This window comes from Heptranchias perlo, chromosome 23, assembly GCF_035084215.1.
Source record: "Heptranchias perlo isolate sHepPer1 chromosome 23, sHepPer1.hap1, whole genome shotgun sequence".
Classification (NCBI taxonomy): Eukaryota; Metazoa; Chordata; class Chondrichthyes; order Hexanchiformes; family Hexanchidae; genus Heptranchias; species Heptranchias perlo.
The window spans coordinates 15,732,772-15,751,733 of NC_090347.1; the positions used below are offsets into that span (position 1 = coordinate 15,732,772).

Below are 18,962 nucleotides of genomic sequence, written 5' to 3' on the forward strand. Positions count from 1 at the left end.
TTCATTATTGGCCCTATAGCCTGCTGTCCTAGAATACCTCACACAGAAGGTTATGTTGCAGTTCAGAGGGAGCAGGAGCTTGGTTGTAGCAATGTGCTTTTGCACAGGACACATGAAAAAAAGTAACCGGAGTGTGCCCGAATCATAAGATTCTTTTTACCATTTTAAATACCCGAATCACAATGAAGACACTGGCAAGCTGGATTACCCCACCTTGTCAATCCAGGTGAACGCTTTGGTTACAACTGACGGACTTTGAAAATAGGAATGAACACAGGATGAAAATATTTTTTTGATTAAAAATGGAAAAGTTACAGTCACCTAATGCTAAATTTAGATGAAACAAATCCTGTTATCTGTCTTGCAAAACCAATGTCATATTTAATGTACATATTCTTGAACTTGTTCCTAGAATTAAATACTTTGATCATTACTTTATGAACAATCAAAAACAAGATTTATCCTCACATATTTTATAATAAAGTAAGAGGCAAGCACCGAACCCATGCGACTCCCAGGGCTGCTGTGTTGACTCTTCTCTATTAAGTTATTTTAATTAATTTATTCTACAATAAAAGTGAGTAAAATCTGTGACATAACTGGTTCATCTTCCCTAAAACATCAGTCACTATACAGTGGATGTAAGCAGCTTTTTGCAGGTTGGGAATTTAAAATAAAATTTTCCCCTCCTTTTTCTGACAATTTTTCTCCCTTGGTGAGCTTTGTTTTTTGTTAGTGAGGCTATTTAAACGCATGGCATCATAACTAAGCCTAATCCTGTCCTCACCTTTACTTGTGCTTCAATCAGGGTTCATTGGCTAGTGATCAGAAGCTGGCTGATCGTCCCTTCTCTGAAGGTGTGTTTATTTAGTCTTTGACCCCAAAGAAGCTATTTATAAACAGCAAAATTGCAATTTTTCAAAGTTTTTTTAAAAATTTCCTCAAAGGAACTTTCTGGAGCATACCCAGCTGTTGTTTTACATGAAGGCTCATTTTCTTAAGAGCTGGTTGTAACTACTTTTTTTTTTGAGATGAAGAAGCTGCTCTGTTGTATGAATGTGTTAACTGTCTTTATTTAAGAATTCCAGTCACTGCACCAGTGGAATCACGAGAGTTTGAAAATAAAATAGGAAGCGGTATTAGAGTGATTACACTTTAACAATTACAGTACACTACAAAATGCCAATAAATGCACCAGATCAGGTGTCAAAATCAAAGTGTTCTAAGGGGAGTGCGTGCCCCCATCGAAAATAAATGTCATGCCTTCAGCACTCACAATGTCCTTCAGTAATTTCTAAATTACCATTGCTGTTAATTGTACACATTGACAAATAGGTACCTTTGGTTTGAACACACATCCATTTTTGTGAGCTCGGTCCTGACGCTGCTGCCTCTTCATGCTCATTCACGCCCCAATTTTCTGTCTCTCCCTGACCAGCAGCGTATGAAGGACGTAGCCAGCTCATGTTACAGCCAGTATTGCACTAGAATTCCGACTCCTCCTAATGCCACTTTAAACATCTCCACATTCTGATTTTAAACAGCAGCACATTTAACGTACCGGTGAGCAGTGTTCCTGTTGGCTGTAACATCAGCTCGTTGCTTTAACCCGGAAACTTCCTCTACAGTCAGACAGCTAGCGAAAGGCTGGGAGACCAGTAAATTTTGCAGGGATGCAGCAATTCACAAATGTAACCAAAAATTTATTTAAAGTTTATTTAAACTAGTTTTGTGATCTTTGGTTATTTTACATTCCTCAAATTCTCAGAGATTTCTTTCCAAACTTGATTAATGGGGAGCCCACATTGATTAGGAAACATCAGTCAGAAATGGATCTGCACTGCTATGCTTTTTTCTCCCACCCATCACCCCTGTGCTCACTGACCTGCATTGGCTCCCGGTCCAGGAACGCCTCAATTTTAAAATTCTTATCCTTGTTTTCAAATCCCACCATGGCCTCGCCCCTCGCGATCTCTGTGACCTCCTCCAGCCCGACAGCCCTACAGCCCTCTGAGATCTCTGTGCTCCTCCAGTTCTTGCCTTTTGCGCAGCCCCAATTTTAATCGCTCCACCATTGGCGACCGTGCCCTCAGTTGCCTAGGCCCTAAGCTCTGGCATTCCCACTCCAAACCTCTAACTCTCTCTCCTCCTTTAAGACCCTCCTTACAACCTACTTCTTGGACCAAACTTTTGGTCACCTTATGTGGCGCGGTGGTCGAATTTTGTTTGATAACACTCCTGTGAAACACCTTGGGACATTTTACTACTTTAAAGGCGCTATATAAATGCAGGTTGTTGTTGTTGTTCAAAGAACAGAAGGGAAACACCATCTTACAGATGCTATGATGGCATTTGATTTATAAACTTTTCAGTAATGAGTTCCTGCCCAAAACCCCTTTACTTTGTTCAGTTCAAATCTACATGACGGCAGCATGAAGTATTTAGCTGTTGGATTTCTTTTGCAGGTTTCAAACTACAAATATTAGGGGGAGGGTGGGAAAGGAAGGAGAGAGACTGGGATAGGAAGGAGAGAGACTAGGATAGGAAGGAGAGAGACTAGGATAGGAAGGAGAGAGACTAGGATAGGAAGGAGAGAGACTAGGATAGGAAGGAGAGAGACTAGGATAGGAAGGAGAGAGACTAGGATAGGAAGGAGAGAGACTAGGATAGGAAGGAGGAAGGGGATGGGAGAAATGAGGGAGAGGATAGGGAGGGAAGGAATTTTGGTGTATGGAGTCTTGAAATTTGTATGTGCGTTTTGTATTTTTTTTAATGTAAGGGGCCTTGCAAGTCTGCATGATCATATGCAGCCCACTCACTAGTTTTGACAGGTGTCCAATCCCAACCTCCTTCAGGCATGTGAAAAGATCAGATAGAAGCAGAGGGAAGCTGTGAAGGAGGTAATGGTGCGGGGATGGAATGAGGACTCATTGCTGGAGATGCTCTGGCAAGATCAGATTGCAAAGGTAGAACCAAGAGAGTTAGGCCCACTGAGCTGGACTATGGAGGCTCACAGACTACAGGCTTTGGAGAATTGTGGTATGGCCAACTGCGTCAAAGGCACTGTGGAGGATGAGGATGTATAATGCATCAGTCAAAGTCGTAGATTGTTTTTTGTGATAACTGCTACTTGCATTTACATAATGCATTTCATGTAGAAAAATGTCCCAAGGCAATTCACCGAGCTGTATTGAAGAACAGCCAATGAAGGAGAAATTGGGAGGCTTGATCAAAAGTTTATTCTAAGAGATGAGGTTTAAGGAGGGTCTTAAATGGGGAAAGGGAGGTGGAGAATCAGAGGTGATTCGGGAGAGAATTCCAGACAGACAGTCGGGCCTATTCAACTGAAAGCACCGTTGCTAATCAGCAGGGGGGGGGGGGGCAGAGAGAGGGGAAAGCACAAGAGGCCAGAGTCAGAGGAACAAAGAGTTTTTTTTGGGGGGGGGGGTGCAGGTAGGGCTGGAGGAGTTTAGAGAGGTAGGATGAGATGAAGCCATGGAAAGAATTTAAACACAAGTATGACAGTTTTAAATTTGAGGCATTGGCGGATCAGGAGCCAATGTAGGTCAGCAAAAACAAGGGCGATGAGCGAGTGGGACTTGGTGCAACATAGAATAATGGCAGCAAAGTTATGGCTCAGCTGAAATATACATTTCCATAAGCTTGATGGTGATCCTACTTTAAAAGGGAAAAGTGTCCTCAATAAAAATGCTCTGCCCCAGGCTCATCAGTTCTATTTCTCAAACTGAAGGAAGAAACCTCAATGAAACTCTACATTTCACTTTGGGAAGCTTCACAGAACCCTAAGAATTGAATGGTGTGGAACTTAATGGATTGTTTGCTTTCAATGAAGGAAATCTTCAGTTTAAAAAGAATAAATTAACCCCTTTTGGACTATTGCCAGATCTTTTATAACAGTTACTGTGCTAGAAAGTATTTGCCAAATATCTTTGCTTCTGTAAAATGTTTAAGTATCATTAATTTCAATTTATAGTATTAGCCAACACCAGTCAATTCCTAAGAGTGGTATTTTCTGCCTTCCAGAGACAGTCAGTGACAGGCAGCATAGTGAGACTACTATATGAATTCCAGTGTGCAGTATTATTGCTAAACAGGGTAACAGCCCACTTGTGGGTAACAGGGAACAACCGTCAGAACAAAATGGTCTTTAAAATCCCAAACCATAACACCAACTATATTAGTTTGCACTCAACACTGCAGTGTTGCTTGGTTTGAGAATGCACCACATGGGTCAGATGAAAATGGACAAATGGGTTCCTGACAAGAGTGGTCTCAAGGGGCAGTACTTTGAACTAAGTTCGATGAGGCAGAACTACATAAACATTGGTAGGTCGACCAGTAGCTCTGAAGAAAGATTCTTAAGGGAGATTGAGAGTTCAAATTGCAGCCTGACCATTTGAAGGCTGGTAAATGCTCCATGTCTGGAGGAGAAAAATTGGCAGGAATGTCCTGGGAAAAATCAGAATGCAGCCATGGACAAGTCCACAGACGAGACTGCATACTGGCACATTGGCTGACGAAGGGAACAGCAGTGAGCTGAAGTACAAAACCCAAGTGAACAATATTCCTTATGTTCAAAAGCCACCTTTTGATAATAAGTGACAGGGTCCCGCAACAATGAGAATTTTAAATTTGAGGCTTTGGGGAGGGGCAACTGAACCGCTGGGCAGATAATTCTGGAATTTTAGCCTTTTTTGGGGGGGGGGGGGCGGGGGGAAGGCAGGCAATCAAACAACTTCTTCGTTGTTTATGGAGAGTTCAAAGGATTCAGTCAAAATGAATGGTATACTGCGGGACAGTCAACCCCTGACCTGAATCTAGGCTGCTTCACAATCTTATCCGGCTGTGGACCTCCAGTTAATGATCCGTCCCACCAGCTGGATCACAGATAGTGCTAATGGCTTTCTCAACAGCAGCGCACCTCGGCACGTGTGTCCCGCTCCCACCAGCGCTGCTGTCTTCCTCCAGTCGGGATCTGCCTCAGGAATCCACGACAATGCAGAGACAGTACTGCAGGAGGGGAGGGTGGAGAGGGAAAAAAAAGATAGAGAGGGGAAAGTGAGAGAGAGGGTGTCATAAACGAAGAGGGAGAGAAAAGGAGACTGAAATGAAGGAGAGACAGAGGAGGAGAGAGGAAGTCGCAAAAGTGAAAGAAAAAGAGAAAGGGACAAAAGTGAAGAATGTGTGTGGTTGAAGGAGCACAAGAAATGCAAAATGGATTATGAGTGTTTGATCATGATTCTGCCTGACTCAGAAGCTATTTAATTAGGTGCAGCCCACTCACTAGTTGTACCACAAGGATCAGGCCCACTGCTCCAAGAGCTTGGATATCCCTGTCGTACCAGGCTCCCAAACCACAGGATGGTGGACGTTACCTCGATGTCTGTAAGAATAGGCAGTTTCTCTTTGATCAATAATTAGTTACGATAATGGCCCTCTTTGGCTGGCGCAGTGTGTTTAAAATGAAGATTTATGATCCAGTGAATCAACTGCTTTCTTTTGTTCAAACTGTAGGTGGAATTGATGGACCAGATATAGACAAGTGCAAAAGGCAAACAACCAAAATAGAACACCAACAAAACCTTGAGAATGTAATTCATTACTTGTAGCTGAAACACAAATGAAAGAGTTTGTTCTAATGGTCGAGGAAACCAACTTCTCGGACTTAATGAGCACTTGCTAACAATAGCAACGGGGCACATTTACTTTTAACATTACAATTAATGAATTTACTTAGAATATTAGACTTCAGCACACCCGCCTCCAGGTTTGAAAATTAAATAAAACCCGACAGAATTTTAAATGAGCCTCCAGATCAAACTTGTCCTGCAGAATTTTACCACAAGTTACAGGATCTTGCTATCATGCACACGGTCATTAAAAAGTCATGTATTTTAAGTGTGCGCCACTGTAACCCTTTATTTTTAATAAGCCATTATCATAATGCATGCCTGAGCAGGCAACATATTTTACGTATTCAATTATCAATTCATCAATGCAATAAATTATAATGTAAAATATTAGCAGTAATAATTCTGTTCTGGATACAGTGAATGTTTTTCCAGTATTACCACACGAGCACTTTACAACGGCTATTGATCACTGCAATAAATTCTGTTGGTTATCCAGCAGGTTCCACTTTTGTTTCTGAAGAACTGCACTCATTGCCACATACACCTTGAAAAAACTAGAGTTTTCTTGATAACTGGTGGTATTCTGACTACAAAAGTGAATGTGATTTGGTAAAATAGGGTCTATGAGGCAAAAATAATTTTCATGCAACTTCCAAATTCACACTCTGCAAACTATAGGGAGTCAGCACAAGCCAAAACATCAGACTGGCTCGTAAATGTAAGCTTTCAGGCACAATTGAAAAACGCCAACACAGAAACACCTCCAAAGTCTGAATTGCACTTTCAGAATGATCAAAATATAATGTTTTGGTCATTTACATGTTCTCGAGCTACCTGACAAATAATGCCACAGTTGAACAACACATTTAGTACTGGAGCAGCTCTGTATTTGGTCAAAATCTGATACCAAAAATATAATATAACCACCTTCATGTGCTCTTGAATCCCTAAGAGTTAGCTTAAACTGAGTCAAAGTCAACACCAACTGTTGGTGTCCTCCCAGTCCACTGTGTCTGCTGCATTGTAACTTTCTGAACATGGATTTCGTACCCATTGTGAAAAGATGTCACTCACAGTATTCACTTGATTTAAAGATCAAGAGCACTTGCAATCTCAAGAGGCGTCCATGGTGTTGTGCAGAATACTTCATGTCTCCCCCAAAATTCTCGTCAACATCATTTTTAAATCATTTGTTTCATGTGTCTAGATTCAACTGATTTGGTGGGGAGGGGACGCACGTACCTACAGCTTTTACATTTGCAATCCATCTACTCTTTCTGCCCTCAATAGCCAGACTGAGTTGCATACACTTATCGCAGCATCACAGGGAAACTTGCTGTTAATGGATGTGATCAAACTACAGTGCAGCATTGCATGGGTTAACCTGCTCAAGAGAATGCAAGGTCATGAAAAACATCAACAACTGCACTGGGCAAAAGTTCCTAGTTTGTTGGTACAGTCCTATGAATAAATGACCCCAGAATGCTTGGTCTTCAACTTGCAAAACAGCCATTTGTGATGGAGCCAATGGCCAGTATGCAGTCACACATGAAGATAAGAAAAATTAGTCTTTTGATTCAGAGGATGACTGGGAGACGAGTCACAGCTGTGCCCAGCAGTGGAGCCAGATTCAACATTAGCAGCAAGTCCAATGGAATCAAAGGGGTCTCTTTCGGACTCGGTCCATTATTCGTTTGCCTACCTTTTCTAGTGACTCTTATTATTCAATGTCACGTCTCCTCATCATTCTTCCATTTGGTCCACAACAGGTAGCGACACATGGTGCAGACTAAAATTTAAGCAGAGGGGCTGTGCAGACCAAGACTGGGAATATATCCCCAAACGAGACAATCATTGCAACATCAGGTGATCTTGTTTCATTAATAACCTAGACCAGTAACTGTATTCATCAGTCTTCAAGAGCAGGCACACGCAAGAAACTGGGAATGGACAGAATGAACTACCCACGACAAACAAGAGACATACATGAACTGAGCATGACCAAACATTACATTGCACTTCAGCCTTCATGCAAAGGACAAGTTGAAAATTGGTCCTTTCCTAGTGATCTTAAAATCCAGAGCTGGAACACCACAAGATTCCAGTCAAAAACAAAAGATCGCTTGTTCTTTGTCCTCCATATACACTGTGGTGTACCCCATTTACACCACACATGTGCAAGAGCTGTAACTTGAAAGATACACCTCGACCACAAAAAAAGTTTCAAGCTGTCAATGATGACTCAATGTTCATGTTATACTGTAGCAGCAATTTGGATTATTATACTCGTTTTTCCTTTATATAGTATTTGCATTTTTGTTTTCAAACTACACCATCATCCCACGAGATAAAGTCCCTTTACAATGAATGCCCTGCAATTTCGGACCTAATAAAGTCATAACCCTTCGACCCACTTGCAGGGCTGGGGGTGACCAGACCTAAGCACTGTGTTAACCATCTTCTTGAGTTCTCTTCTAAACATCGTAACATAAAGAGAAGCTTTTTAAATTGGGAGTAAATACAGTTTATTGCTGCACTTCTACTCAGATCTGTTCCTTTTTCTGCTCACAGCCCACTGTTAATTTTCTGGGGTGCAACTGTCAGCCCCTGAGACGCTCCAGTCTCAACAGCTTTTAAAACTTACAAAAAAACCGAAGTATCGAATGATTTTGAGGAATTCAAGATGGAAATGTCTTCCTAAAATCAATTATTTTGTGGTTATTACAAATTAATATTCTGCCTCTACATTTAATTGCAGGAAAATCCATTTTTGTTATGAATAGTGTTTTCTTTTAAATTTTGATCATTTACAAGGCTATGATATTTGGAAGGACTATCGATGATAAAGGAATATGCAAGTTAATGCTCTAATGCCTTCTGATCCCTGCATTCATTTCTGACCTCCACTCTGAAAAAGCCTGTGTGATGTCAAGAAAGCTACACTCCTAAGTCAGACTGATCGTAGATGAGAACAGATGGATTAAAGGCTTGAATGTGCAACCAGATCAAGAGCAGATAATTTACCACATTAGTTATAGAGATTGGAACAGATTAGAAAACAGTCAGCAGCCAAAGGAAAGAAGAATTCTCCAAAGCCGTTCATTACTGATTAAGTTTCAGCAACTGAATCATCAGAAGAACCAAAGCCTTGGACTGCCATTTGATCCAACTCTTCTTTAAAATAAATGCATTGCCCCCCCCCCCGCCCCCCCCCATTTTAATACTTGTTCAAATCATTTTTTTTGTCGGCATATGACACGATGCTTGCCTGCTGATAATCCACCTCTACCTATCCGGATGGCAAATTCTTCATCTTGCGACTGGGCATCGCCACCATCATCTTCCTTCTTTTCCTTCATTGGTTTTGGCTCCTGATTGAGTGCAAATGCCATTTGCGGAGTATCCCCAATACCCTGGAATAGAATAGGACAGGCGCCGATTAGGCACAGAAATAGAATTGGCATTTGTTTTCTGAGATATTTAATTCTTTACTCCTCTTATTCCAGTTCGGCGGTCTCCCCATCCCATGTGCCACATCAAACTGATAGGGCACACAGTTAACCTGCGACCAGGCTTCTACAAATATCAACTCTGTAAGCTGTTACCAGGAGATGCAGCTTGGAACAGTGGGATGGGGAACTCTCCCTCTATTTTTTCTCAACCTAACCTCTGCTCAGCATCGCTTTTCAACAGCATAGCTGAAATCTGTAATGTCGTATGAGGGAAATCACAGCAGTCCAGCTGCGTTCTGCCACACCATGGAAGAAAACAGAAGGGAGTCGCAATGTGCAGTGACACCATATCATCACAACAATGCTTACCCTCTTGCTTGCTTCAAGGATGAAGTAACAATTTTAGGCTGTCTAAATAGCTACGCGTTCCTCAAATTAACAGATAAACATTTGATGTTAACTTTACTTGTCAAGGCTGAGAAACTGCAAACTTTCAATTCTGAAAACGCGGTTCAAATACAGTCGGACTGATGTTTCCTTTCCACAGCTGCTGTTAATGAGAGACCCTCACCATCAGTACTTCTTTTAAAAATCAGTCGGAAAGAATCACAAATACTTGAACCAGAATTCCTTCCCACCTTAGTTATTTTTATTTTGCATATAGACATATTTTATAAAGTCACGTTGCTATTTCTCACAGAGTACTTTGAAGTATACATTGGTACACTGGGGTAGTCGGTAAATGTTATGAACCTTCCTGATCACAAGTCCTTTCAGCAAACACTCAAGTAAAATGCACAAAATGTATCTTTCCCACTTGAATTAATAATGAGTGCAAGTCAATTTTTAATATTTTGCCAATTTTTTTCTCTGGACGGCTGGGACAGGCCCATTGGGAGGTCAGAGGGAAATTACCCAAGTATTTCAAACGCCCCATGTTCCTGTGAGCACAGTATACTTCCCCGACATAGGTGGTCACACACAATTGCCATATTCTAACTTCCATTCTTTTCTGTCCACTCTTGTTCATTTGTTCAAACATCTGTTTAAATAGAATCTACTCATAATATCAGAGAAACTGATTTGGGGGAGTTTGTGAGGGGAAAAATAGAAGCACAACTTCCTGTTCCTGGATGACCCGGGTGCAGCAAATGTGCGCAAAATGGCCAGAAAATCACACATGCTGCCTTTCAGGGGGTGCACATCCCCACCAGTCAAATTCTCCTGTATTCAGTGTGCTCAGGTGGTCCGATACACCCAGGCGCAGGAGAGGAAAATTTGTCCCGATATCACAACCAAAATATTAATTGTTGCAGGTGTCCCCATTTTGGGTCACTTTTTGTGCTCAGGTGTTGGATGTCGGTGCTGGGGAACAGAACATCAGCAGTAAGCACCCCCAGGTCAAGTACAGCATGGGCAAAGTGCAGAATGCAGCTTCCTCTGCGCTTCCTCTACAACATGCCTTAATCACAGCCTCAGTAAAGCTGCAGCAATGTGGATTTTTCCACTCTCTCACCAACGATCCCTCTGGACCCGGAATTTGCAAAATTAAGGATAGCTTTATGGTGTAAATTTTGCTAAGAACTAGGTTAAGACTGTACAAACTCATTTCCTGTGGGACAATTACAGGTAGCAGAAGGAAAGGCTCCTCCCAATCCCAATCAGACTGGACTAGATCCGTACTAGGGTTCCCGAGTTGAAAGAATAGCATACCCATTACACCATTCAGTTCCTCAATGTTTTGATCTTTAACGAACATACCTGGTGGTGAGGCATCCTATTTAGGAGTCTTAAGTAAAAGAGACTTGGATTTCACAGCACAGAGCTCCTGAATACTCAAGAATTAGATAATCCTGCTCAAAGGAGCTGTACTTTAAGGTTGACTAATGAGAAAAAAATAATGTCCCATTTAACACGCGAGATCTCTTCTGATGCAAGAGACTGGGACAGTTTTAATGGTGCTCAGAATTGGATCTAACCCATGGTACATTTGGCTTGTAGAATTAGCTGCAGAGTGTAAAATGGTCCATTCACCTTAACATTCATCAATACCATGATCACAAGATTCACACTCAACTGCAAACATGCCTTTGAGCTTTCAACTGAACGTTTGAACCATGTGAATGAACACAGACATTTAGTGCATTTGGAGGCCTGCTCTTACTTGTAAAATATTCTCCAAATCAGAACACCCCAACAGTCAAAATAAGAAATATTTTTACCATTACCTGTCATTACATCTATATCCTATTAACAATCTTACATCTGCACACTATCTGTCTACAAATCTTACTTCCCATTGTCACTCTTTTTGTCACACTTTTGTGCCAACATTTTTTCATTGTAAAATCCTATGTCCACATTTGTAATGGAAATTACCAATGTAAAATCATCAACTTACAATTACACAATCTGGCTGCCAGATGGCAGTATATCATTCCTGTACAAACAACTCAAAATGCTTTCTGAAAAATTTTGATCCACCATTTTTCCTCAGTAACTGAAATTTCTAATGTCCAATATACAGGCTTTTAAAAAATATAAAATTTCAAAAATTCCCTGCACTAGAACAGGTAGGCCAGAAGTCTGATCAAAATTGGACCTCGGGCCTGATTTAAATTAGATTGACGAGCTGCGGACACCTGCTGCGCGTCCCCAGGCAGCTCACTGGCAAAGCGGAAATCAATTTCAGACCACTGTGACGCGGCAGCAGCCCTGGGAGTTGCACGGAAGGCGATTGGGAGGAAGCCGATCGGGAGCCAGCAAAGGTCTTTGGGACTGCTGTGGAGCCAGGTGGAGCACTCCTTCTCCTCCAGGCTCCACATTCAGCTAAGGATATTTTACAAGACTTACCTATTGGTGGTGCGCTATAGCGGTCCCTTTTGAGGACTGCTGGTTAGGCCACAAGTAGGCCTGATTATCTCAAAGGCAGCAGGCCCGATTGCCAGGTACGATCAGGGCAACCCAATATCAGGAGGGAGTTAGGCCCCCTATTTGTTTATGCAAGCAGCCAAATGTCTGATCAGGCACAGGTCTTTACCAATATGGTAGGCGGCGCACTTCCCCCACCATATTGGATTCTTAGGAGCCCATTTTGTGCCTGCAAAACAGACGAGTTTTAGGTCAATGTGTCTTTCCTCATTCTGATTTGATTTCTGTTTAAAAGATTGAATTTTGAATGCAAACAATGCTTTTTTTGAGGGAAGCAAAAAGGAAGGGAGGGTAGTACAATAGTTCTCACCACAAGTCCTTGGGGGTAGCATGTGGGAATGAAGAGAGGCAAGTGGTGGAGAGTTACGAGTGAGGTGAGTGACAAGTGTAGCAAAGGGGAAGAGAGGATGTAGAGGTTGACTGTGTGGTTCAAAACAGAAAGAAAAAGAGAAGCAAAGAAGAGTTAGTGAGAGAAAAGGAGAGAAGAGAAAGAGAGAAGCATAAAGGGAGACAGAGAATGAAACAGCACCACAAAGTCAGAAGAGACAGGTAAGAGAAAGAGAATATTCTCCAACTTACTGTGTGTAAAACCACAAGAGATTGATTAGGATGGTCTAATTTCTGTAGTAATACATTATGATATTAACTGATTTTAAATGCAGGTACTAGTCCACAGAGAGATGGTCAGAGTGGTCTGGTATTAAGTTATTTCAGGCAGGACTTTAATAGACAGGGGTTAAGAAATGCATTCAAATGGATTGATTAACTGTTTTAGGCCTCTGGAACAGTTTCTGCACTCATATCAAAATTACTTAACATCCCACTTTTCAATCCATTTAATAATCTACATCATTTAAATTAGATCGATGAGCTGCGGACACCTGCTGTGCGTCCCCAGGCAGCTCACTGGCAAAGCGGAAATCAATTCCAGACCACTATGACGCGGCAGCAGCCCTGGGAGTTGCATGGAAGGCAATTGGGAGGATGCCGATCGGGAGCCAGCAAAGGTCTTCGGGACTGCTGTGGAGCCAGGTGGAGCTACATTATTTAATAAGCTACATCATTAAATAAATTTAAAACAGAAATAGACAGTTTCCTAGAAGTAAAGGGAATTAGGGGTTACGGGGAGCGGGCAGGAAATTGGACATGAATTTAGATTTGAGGTTAGGATCAGATCAGCCATGATCTTATTGAATGGCGGAGCAGGCTCGAGGGGCCGATTGGCCTACTCCTGCTCCTATTTCTTATGTTGTTGTTATGTTCTTATGTTCTTCTAAATCTCAACCAACAACGAAACTACACACAAAAAAAAATTCCTTTTCTGAAAGTATTTCCCTTCCCTTGAGTAAGAGTATGCATGATACCAGAGCAAACACCATCATCTTGGTCTGGGATGCACCACACAATACAGCTGCCATCTTTCAAAGTGAAAGGTCAACCATGAATCAGCAGTGGAACCTCCTTCTTGATTAAAATATGTTTTTTTGGTTCCATTTCTAATACATAATAATGAGGGGCCTGCCCTTCAGTAACATTCAAGCCATTATTCCGCTTTAATCGTGACTTCATCTGTTTCTAATACATAATAATGAGGTAGCCTGCCCTCCTGTAAGAATTGAGCCTTCATTCTGCTTCACTAAGGACTTCATTTATTCTGCTTTCATAACTCAGTCCTGGAAGGCAAAACAAATTCAAAAGTCCACGGTCATTAATTATTCAAGCAATCAACTACAATATTAGCAATCAACTCGCATTTTCTGAAGTCGAGTATTCTCACAAGTTTGTGCAGGTTATGTTAAGACTAGAGCAACAGGAAGGAACAAAAGAAAGATAAGGCACACAAGGGAATGAAATTTAATTTCAGGCTCATTTAAATATAAGTGGTGAGCTGCCAGCTTGACAAAACCCAGCATCAAATTCTACAGAAAATTAGGAGATGATGGAAGTAATGAATTAAAGGAGTTGCATAATTCAGTGATTAAAGGGAAGAACTATGGGAATATCTAATCCCCTTTCCTCAAGGCAAGTGGCCAAATCAATGTCAGCCGAGATTATAACATCAACTTGCATTTATATAGCGCCTTTAACTTAATAAAACGTCCCAAGGCACCTCACAGAAGCTTTATCAGGCAAAATTTGCCACTGAGTCACATAAGATGACATTCGGACAAGGCGACCAAAAGCTAGGTAGGTTTTAAGGAGCATCTTAAAGGAGGGGAGAGGTAGGGAGGCAAATTTAGGGAGGGAATTCCAGATCTTAGGACCTCGGCAGCTGAAGGCACGGCCACCAATGGTGTGGCAAAGGAAATTGGGAATTACAAAAGGGCCAGAACTGGAGGAATGCAGCGTTCTCGGAGGGTTATAGGGCTGGAGGAGATTACAGAGATAGGGAGGGGCGAGGCCCTGGAGGGATTTTAACACAAGGATGAGAATTTTAAATTTGAGGCGTTGTTGGACTGGGATGCCAACGTAGGTCAGCGAGCACAGGGGTGACAGGTTAATGGGATTTGGTGCGAGTTCAGATACAGGCAGCAGAGTTTTGGATGAGCTGAAGTTTATGAAGGGTGGAAGATGAGAGGCCGGCCAGGAGAACATTGGAATAGTCGAGTCTGGAGGTAACAAAAGCATGAATGAGGAGATACTGCTACCATCGAGCCAAAGCTGACCTTAAGCAATAATTGCTGGGGCATTTGGTTCCATTTCCCAACGTGGCTAATGTTAAGTGTTCTGCAAAGCTTATGTCTGCCCCGTGATGGAATACTGTCCTGTTTGGTAGGGTGCAGAGAAAATCCATCCATCAGATGCATAGTAAGCCCCACCTTCAGTCTCAAAATGCTCATCATCATTCATCATGGTTTTATTGATCACCCAACAGAATAATTTCACAAGTTCTTAATAGTCAGACAGCCAGCAATTAATGTGCAAGAGCATATGCGAGACTTGAATTTGAACACCTTTCCAGGCATTAAACAGACACTCAGACACCATCCTGCTCTATTGAAGACTGATTTGTGGTGAAGGGGAACCTAACCAAGGCAGTGGAGAAACAGGGAAAGAAAAACTTACAAAAGAGACAATTTTTTCACAAAGATTAACTCATCTGCATATTGTAACTTATAATAAAACTGTTAAATATTATGCCAACCGAAGATACTGTGCATGTCTTCCCTGGGACAAGGTACATAAGCAGACATCATCTTTACATTGAAATTAATAATTTCAATCATTTTCAACTATTTGTAAAAAAAAGTTAAAACTTCAAATTTTTGGTGTCAATTTAAATAAAAATTGATCCAACTTCATAAAGTACATCTTTAACCACTGCAAAGGAACTATAACAGAACAACTTTTAAGAGCCTGAAGCAGAATCTCACAAATCATATTCATAACTTGGGTTGTTTCATACATGGCAGATATTCAATTTCTAACTTGCCGTGACTCTTTGTAGTGCAAGATTGATCCAAGTCAGATATTGTAGGAAAAGCCTTAAATAACCTAACACTGAAGAGTTTACTTCTCTCTCTGCTGGCACGGGGTTCGAGAGACCCAACTGTTGACTTAATTGTTGAACCTGAAAGGGTCATGATAAATAACGGGTCAACTAAATAAAGAGCCTTCCTTCAGATGCTTGGCTGGTCAATAATAGCAGGAATACACAAGTGTTGGGACTGCTCAATTAACATTGATGTGCTAAATGCTAACTTTCAATGTGATAGTTATTTGAACAGGTGCGTTTGTATAGTTTTAAGGGAAACTCCAACTTTGGTGAGGAGTGATTGACAGGTCAGACTGTCTGAAGTGATGATACAGCAAAGTAATTTGATAAAGGGACAATATTATCACAGTATCATGTGAGATGTTAGCCAAAAGTCCAGTCAGGACTGCAGGTTACCTGTTGAAGACCAATCCAGAGGCCAGAAGCAGTGCACTCTTTTGATGTATTAGTTGAACTACTACCTGATTTTAAAAGCTGCATGTTTTCCTATTATTCTGCCAGACATTAACACGAAGAACAAGTGTGGTACGTGTTACTTTGCCAAATAAACCGAAAAGGACCAACTCTGGCAAACATGTATTACTGATCTCCAAACTGAATAAATTACTGTTATGCTGTCCAAATGTAACACTTCCTATATCCTATCACGGAATCTCCAACTACACTTAGGTGTCAGTCTCAGCTCAGTGGTAGCACTCTCGTCTGAGTCAGAAGGTTGTGCGTTCAAGCCCCACTCCAGAGACCACATAATCCAGGCTGACACTTCGATGCAGTACTGAGGGAGTCATTCTGATGAGAAGGTATACCGAGATCTGACCTCTCAGGTGGACGTAAAAGATCCCACGGCACTGTCTGAAGAAGAGATGGTGAATTCTCCCGCTGTCCTGGTCAATATTTATCCCTCAATCAACGTAACTGAAACAGATTATCTGGTCGTTTACTTCATTGCCATTTGTGGGACCTGGCTATGTGCAAACTGGCTGTTGAGCTTCCCTACATGACAACAGTGACCACATTTTAGAAATAATTAATTGAGTGTAAAGCTTTTTGGGACATTCCGGAGTTCGTGAAAGTTGTTAAATAAATGCAAGTTCTTTCCTTTAAATGGAACCCAACTAAGGCTACATTATTGTCATTCTGAAACCAAGTTGTTCTGTTCACGATGATCACACTGACAATCAGGTTATTCTGGACAACAAAAGGTGCTGAAAAAAAGTAATTATTAGTAATACAGTCAATCCTCGACACCTTTATGGTGAGCCATGAGTTACATGCTTTTTGACCAGTACTGTGTTTGGCTCCTGCTAATGATTGAGATTTTGCTGGATCTTTTTAAATTGAGTTGATTTTGTGTTGGATGATTCAAGAGCTACAACAGGCATTACAAATAAAACCACAAGAAGAAAACCTCAACCTTAATCTATTATTCTTAAAGTCTAATTTCCTCTCTAATAATTGTTCCGTATTAATGCAATCAAGGGCAATAAACAACACGCCAATGAAAGTAATTTAGCAGGACAATCATATCTAAATATCTGCCAGACAACTGTGATTAATCCTTACAGCTGAATGTATGACAGGGACTAATGCTTCATAAAGGCTGGGGCAGGACCCAAATTTTATTCTATTAGTACATTAACAAAAATGAATGAACGTGCCTATTTCACTAACAGAGGGGATTAATTTCTGCCAAAGTAAATTCCAAGCCTCCAAGTACTGAATGTGAATATTCCATAAACTGCTTTTATGGTCAAATGTTCTTTTAATTCATTACAAACATCTGTTTTAACCAGCTACCACTGACTCTACCTACAGGCCTAACTAACACATTATGGAGGATGCTGTGTTGCTGTCAAGCAAAACAAGATGATATTCTTCTCTTATTTACCCTCCAAATCCACTCCCTTTCTCCCCTCTCCTATCGTTGGGTTGCCCATCGTGTGCCCAAGAGATCAGGTGACATACCTCCAGACTCCCCACTGTCACTATGAACCATCTGCCAGCACGTACACCAGAGTCATCCAGGGAGACTCTCCATTTCGTAGCAGGTATACAAGAATGACCTACAGAGACTGTCCCTCCAGCAGCAAGTATGCAGGCCTGGCCTGGAGAGACTCTCCCTCTGGCAGTAAGCATTCGAGAATGGCCCTGGTGACACTCTCCATTTACCACTGAGAATGGCCTGTGGAGAATCTTCCTCCTTGTAGGGAAACAACTGCTCATGATGACTGAAATCTGGACCTAAGCAACGCTGGAATGCAAGCTGTGCCCAATCACCCTTTGACACTGCATGATGGTATCCAGCACCACACCACTAACAAGCTCCTGTTCTTTCCTGGAGCTTTCAAGACTGAGATAGATAGACTTTTGTTTGGTAAGAGTATCAAGGTTTATGTAGCAAAGATGGGAGAATGGAGTTGAGGTGCAGATCAACCATGATCTAAGTGAATGGCGGAACTGGGGTAGGAGCTGAATGGCCTACTCTTGTTCCTAATGCTCCAAACCAGAAATGATGCAAGAATTTTAATACTTCTATTAATTGACCATGAAATATAATAAACCATTTGGCATTTTGCTTCAGTTGGAAAAATCTCTCCAGCTGTTGCTGACTGAATGGCAGCTTGTGCCCCATACAACATCTGCCTAGCTGTCAGGAACCAGTAAATGTGATTTATTTATGATTAAGAAAATAAAAGAACCATTCTTGCCTGGGTCTGGACAATTCATCAGGTTTCATTGTGTCACTTCACATTTTCCTCAACACAACTTACTTTTGAGATTAAAAAACAGAAAACTAATTCATGCACTGTGAATATTTGCATGAAGCAGATATAGCAAGGCTATCAATGGTCTCGCCAATGCATGCAGACGCTGCGACAACGGATGAATGGACACCGCGCAACAATCACCAATCAGGAGGGTTCCCTCCCAGTCGGGGAACACTTCAGCAGTCAAGGACATTCAGCCACCGACCTTCGGGTAAGCGTACTCCAAGGCGGCCTTCGAGACACACGACAACGCAAAATCGTCGAGCAGATATTGATAGCCAAGTTCCGCACCCATGAGGACGGCCTCAACCGGGATCTTGGGTTCATGTCACGCTACACATTACCCCACCAGCGAACAAATGTTATCTGTTTTTAATATAACGGGTCAGTTGCTGTCTTTTCTATGTTTCTACCTCTCTATCTCTGTTTTTTTTTGGGGGGTTTTTGGTGATTTGTATATTCGGAGACCTTGCAGGTAACACCTGTCTGTCTGCACACTGATTGCCTTGGCAACGGGCAGTTGAAAAAACTGTCTGTAATCACCAAGCATTGTTCTGTGATTTATAAATGCGATTTCATTTCGAGGATTTCATTTCCAACAACGTTCACCTGAGGAAGGAGGAAGCCTCCGAAAGCTTGTGAATTTAAAATAAAATTGCTG

The 18,962-nt window shown here is 41.6% G+C and overlaps 1 protein-coding gene across 1 annotated transcript in view; it reads right to left on the reverse strand.

Moving 5' to 3' along the window:
• The window catches only part of LOC137341111 (zinc transporter ZIP11-like), a 602,857-nt gene that overhangs the window by 444,642 nt on the left and 139,253 nt on the right, over window positions 1-18,962 (reverse strand). The window contains exon 4 of the mRNA XM_068004039.1: window positions 8,923-9,067. Coding sequence (XP_067860140.1) covers window positions 8,923-9,067 — 145 coding nt within the window. The remainder of the gene's footprint in view (window positions 1-8,922; window positions 9,068-18,962) is intronic.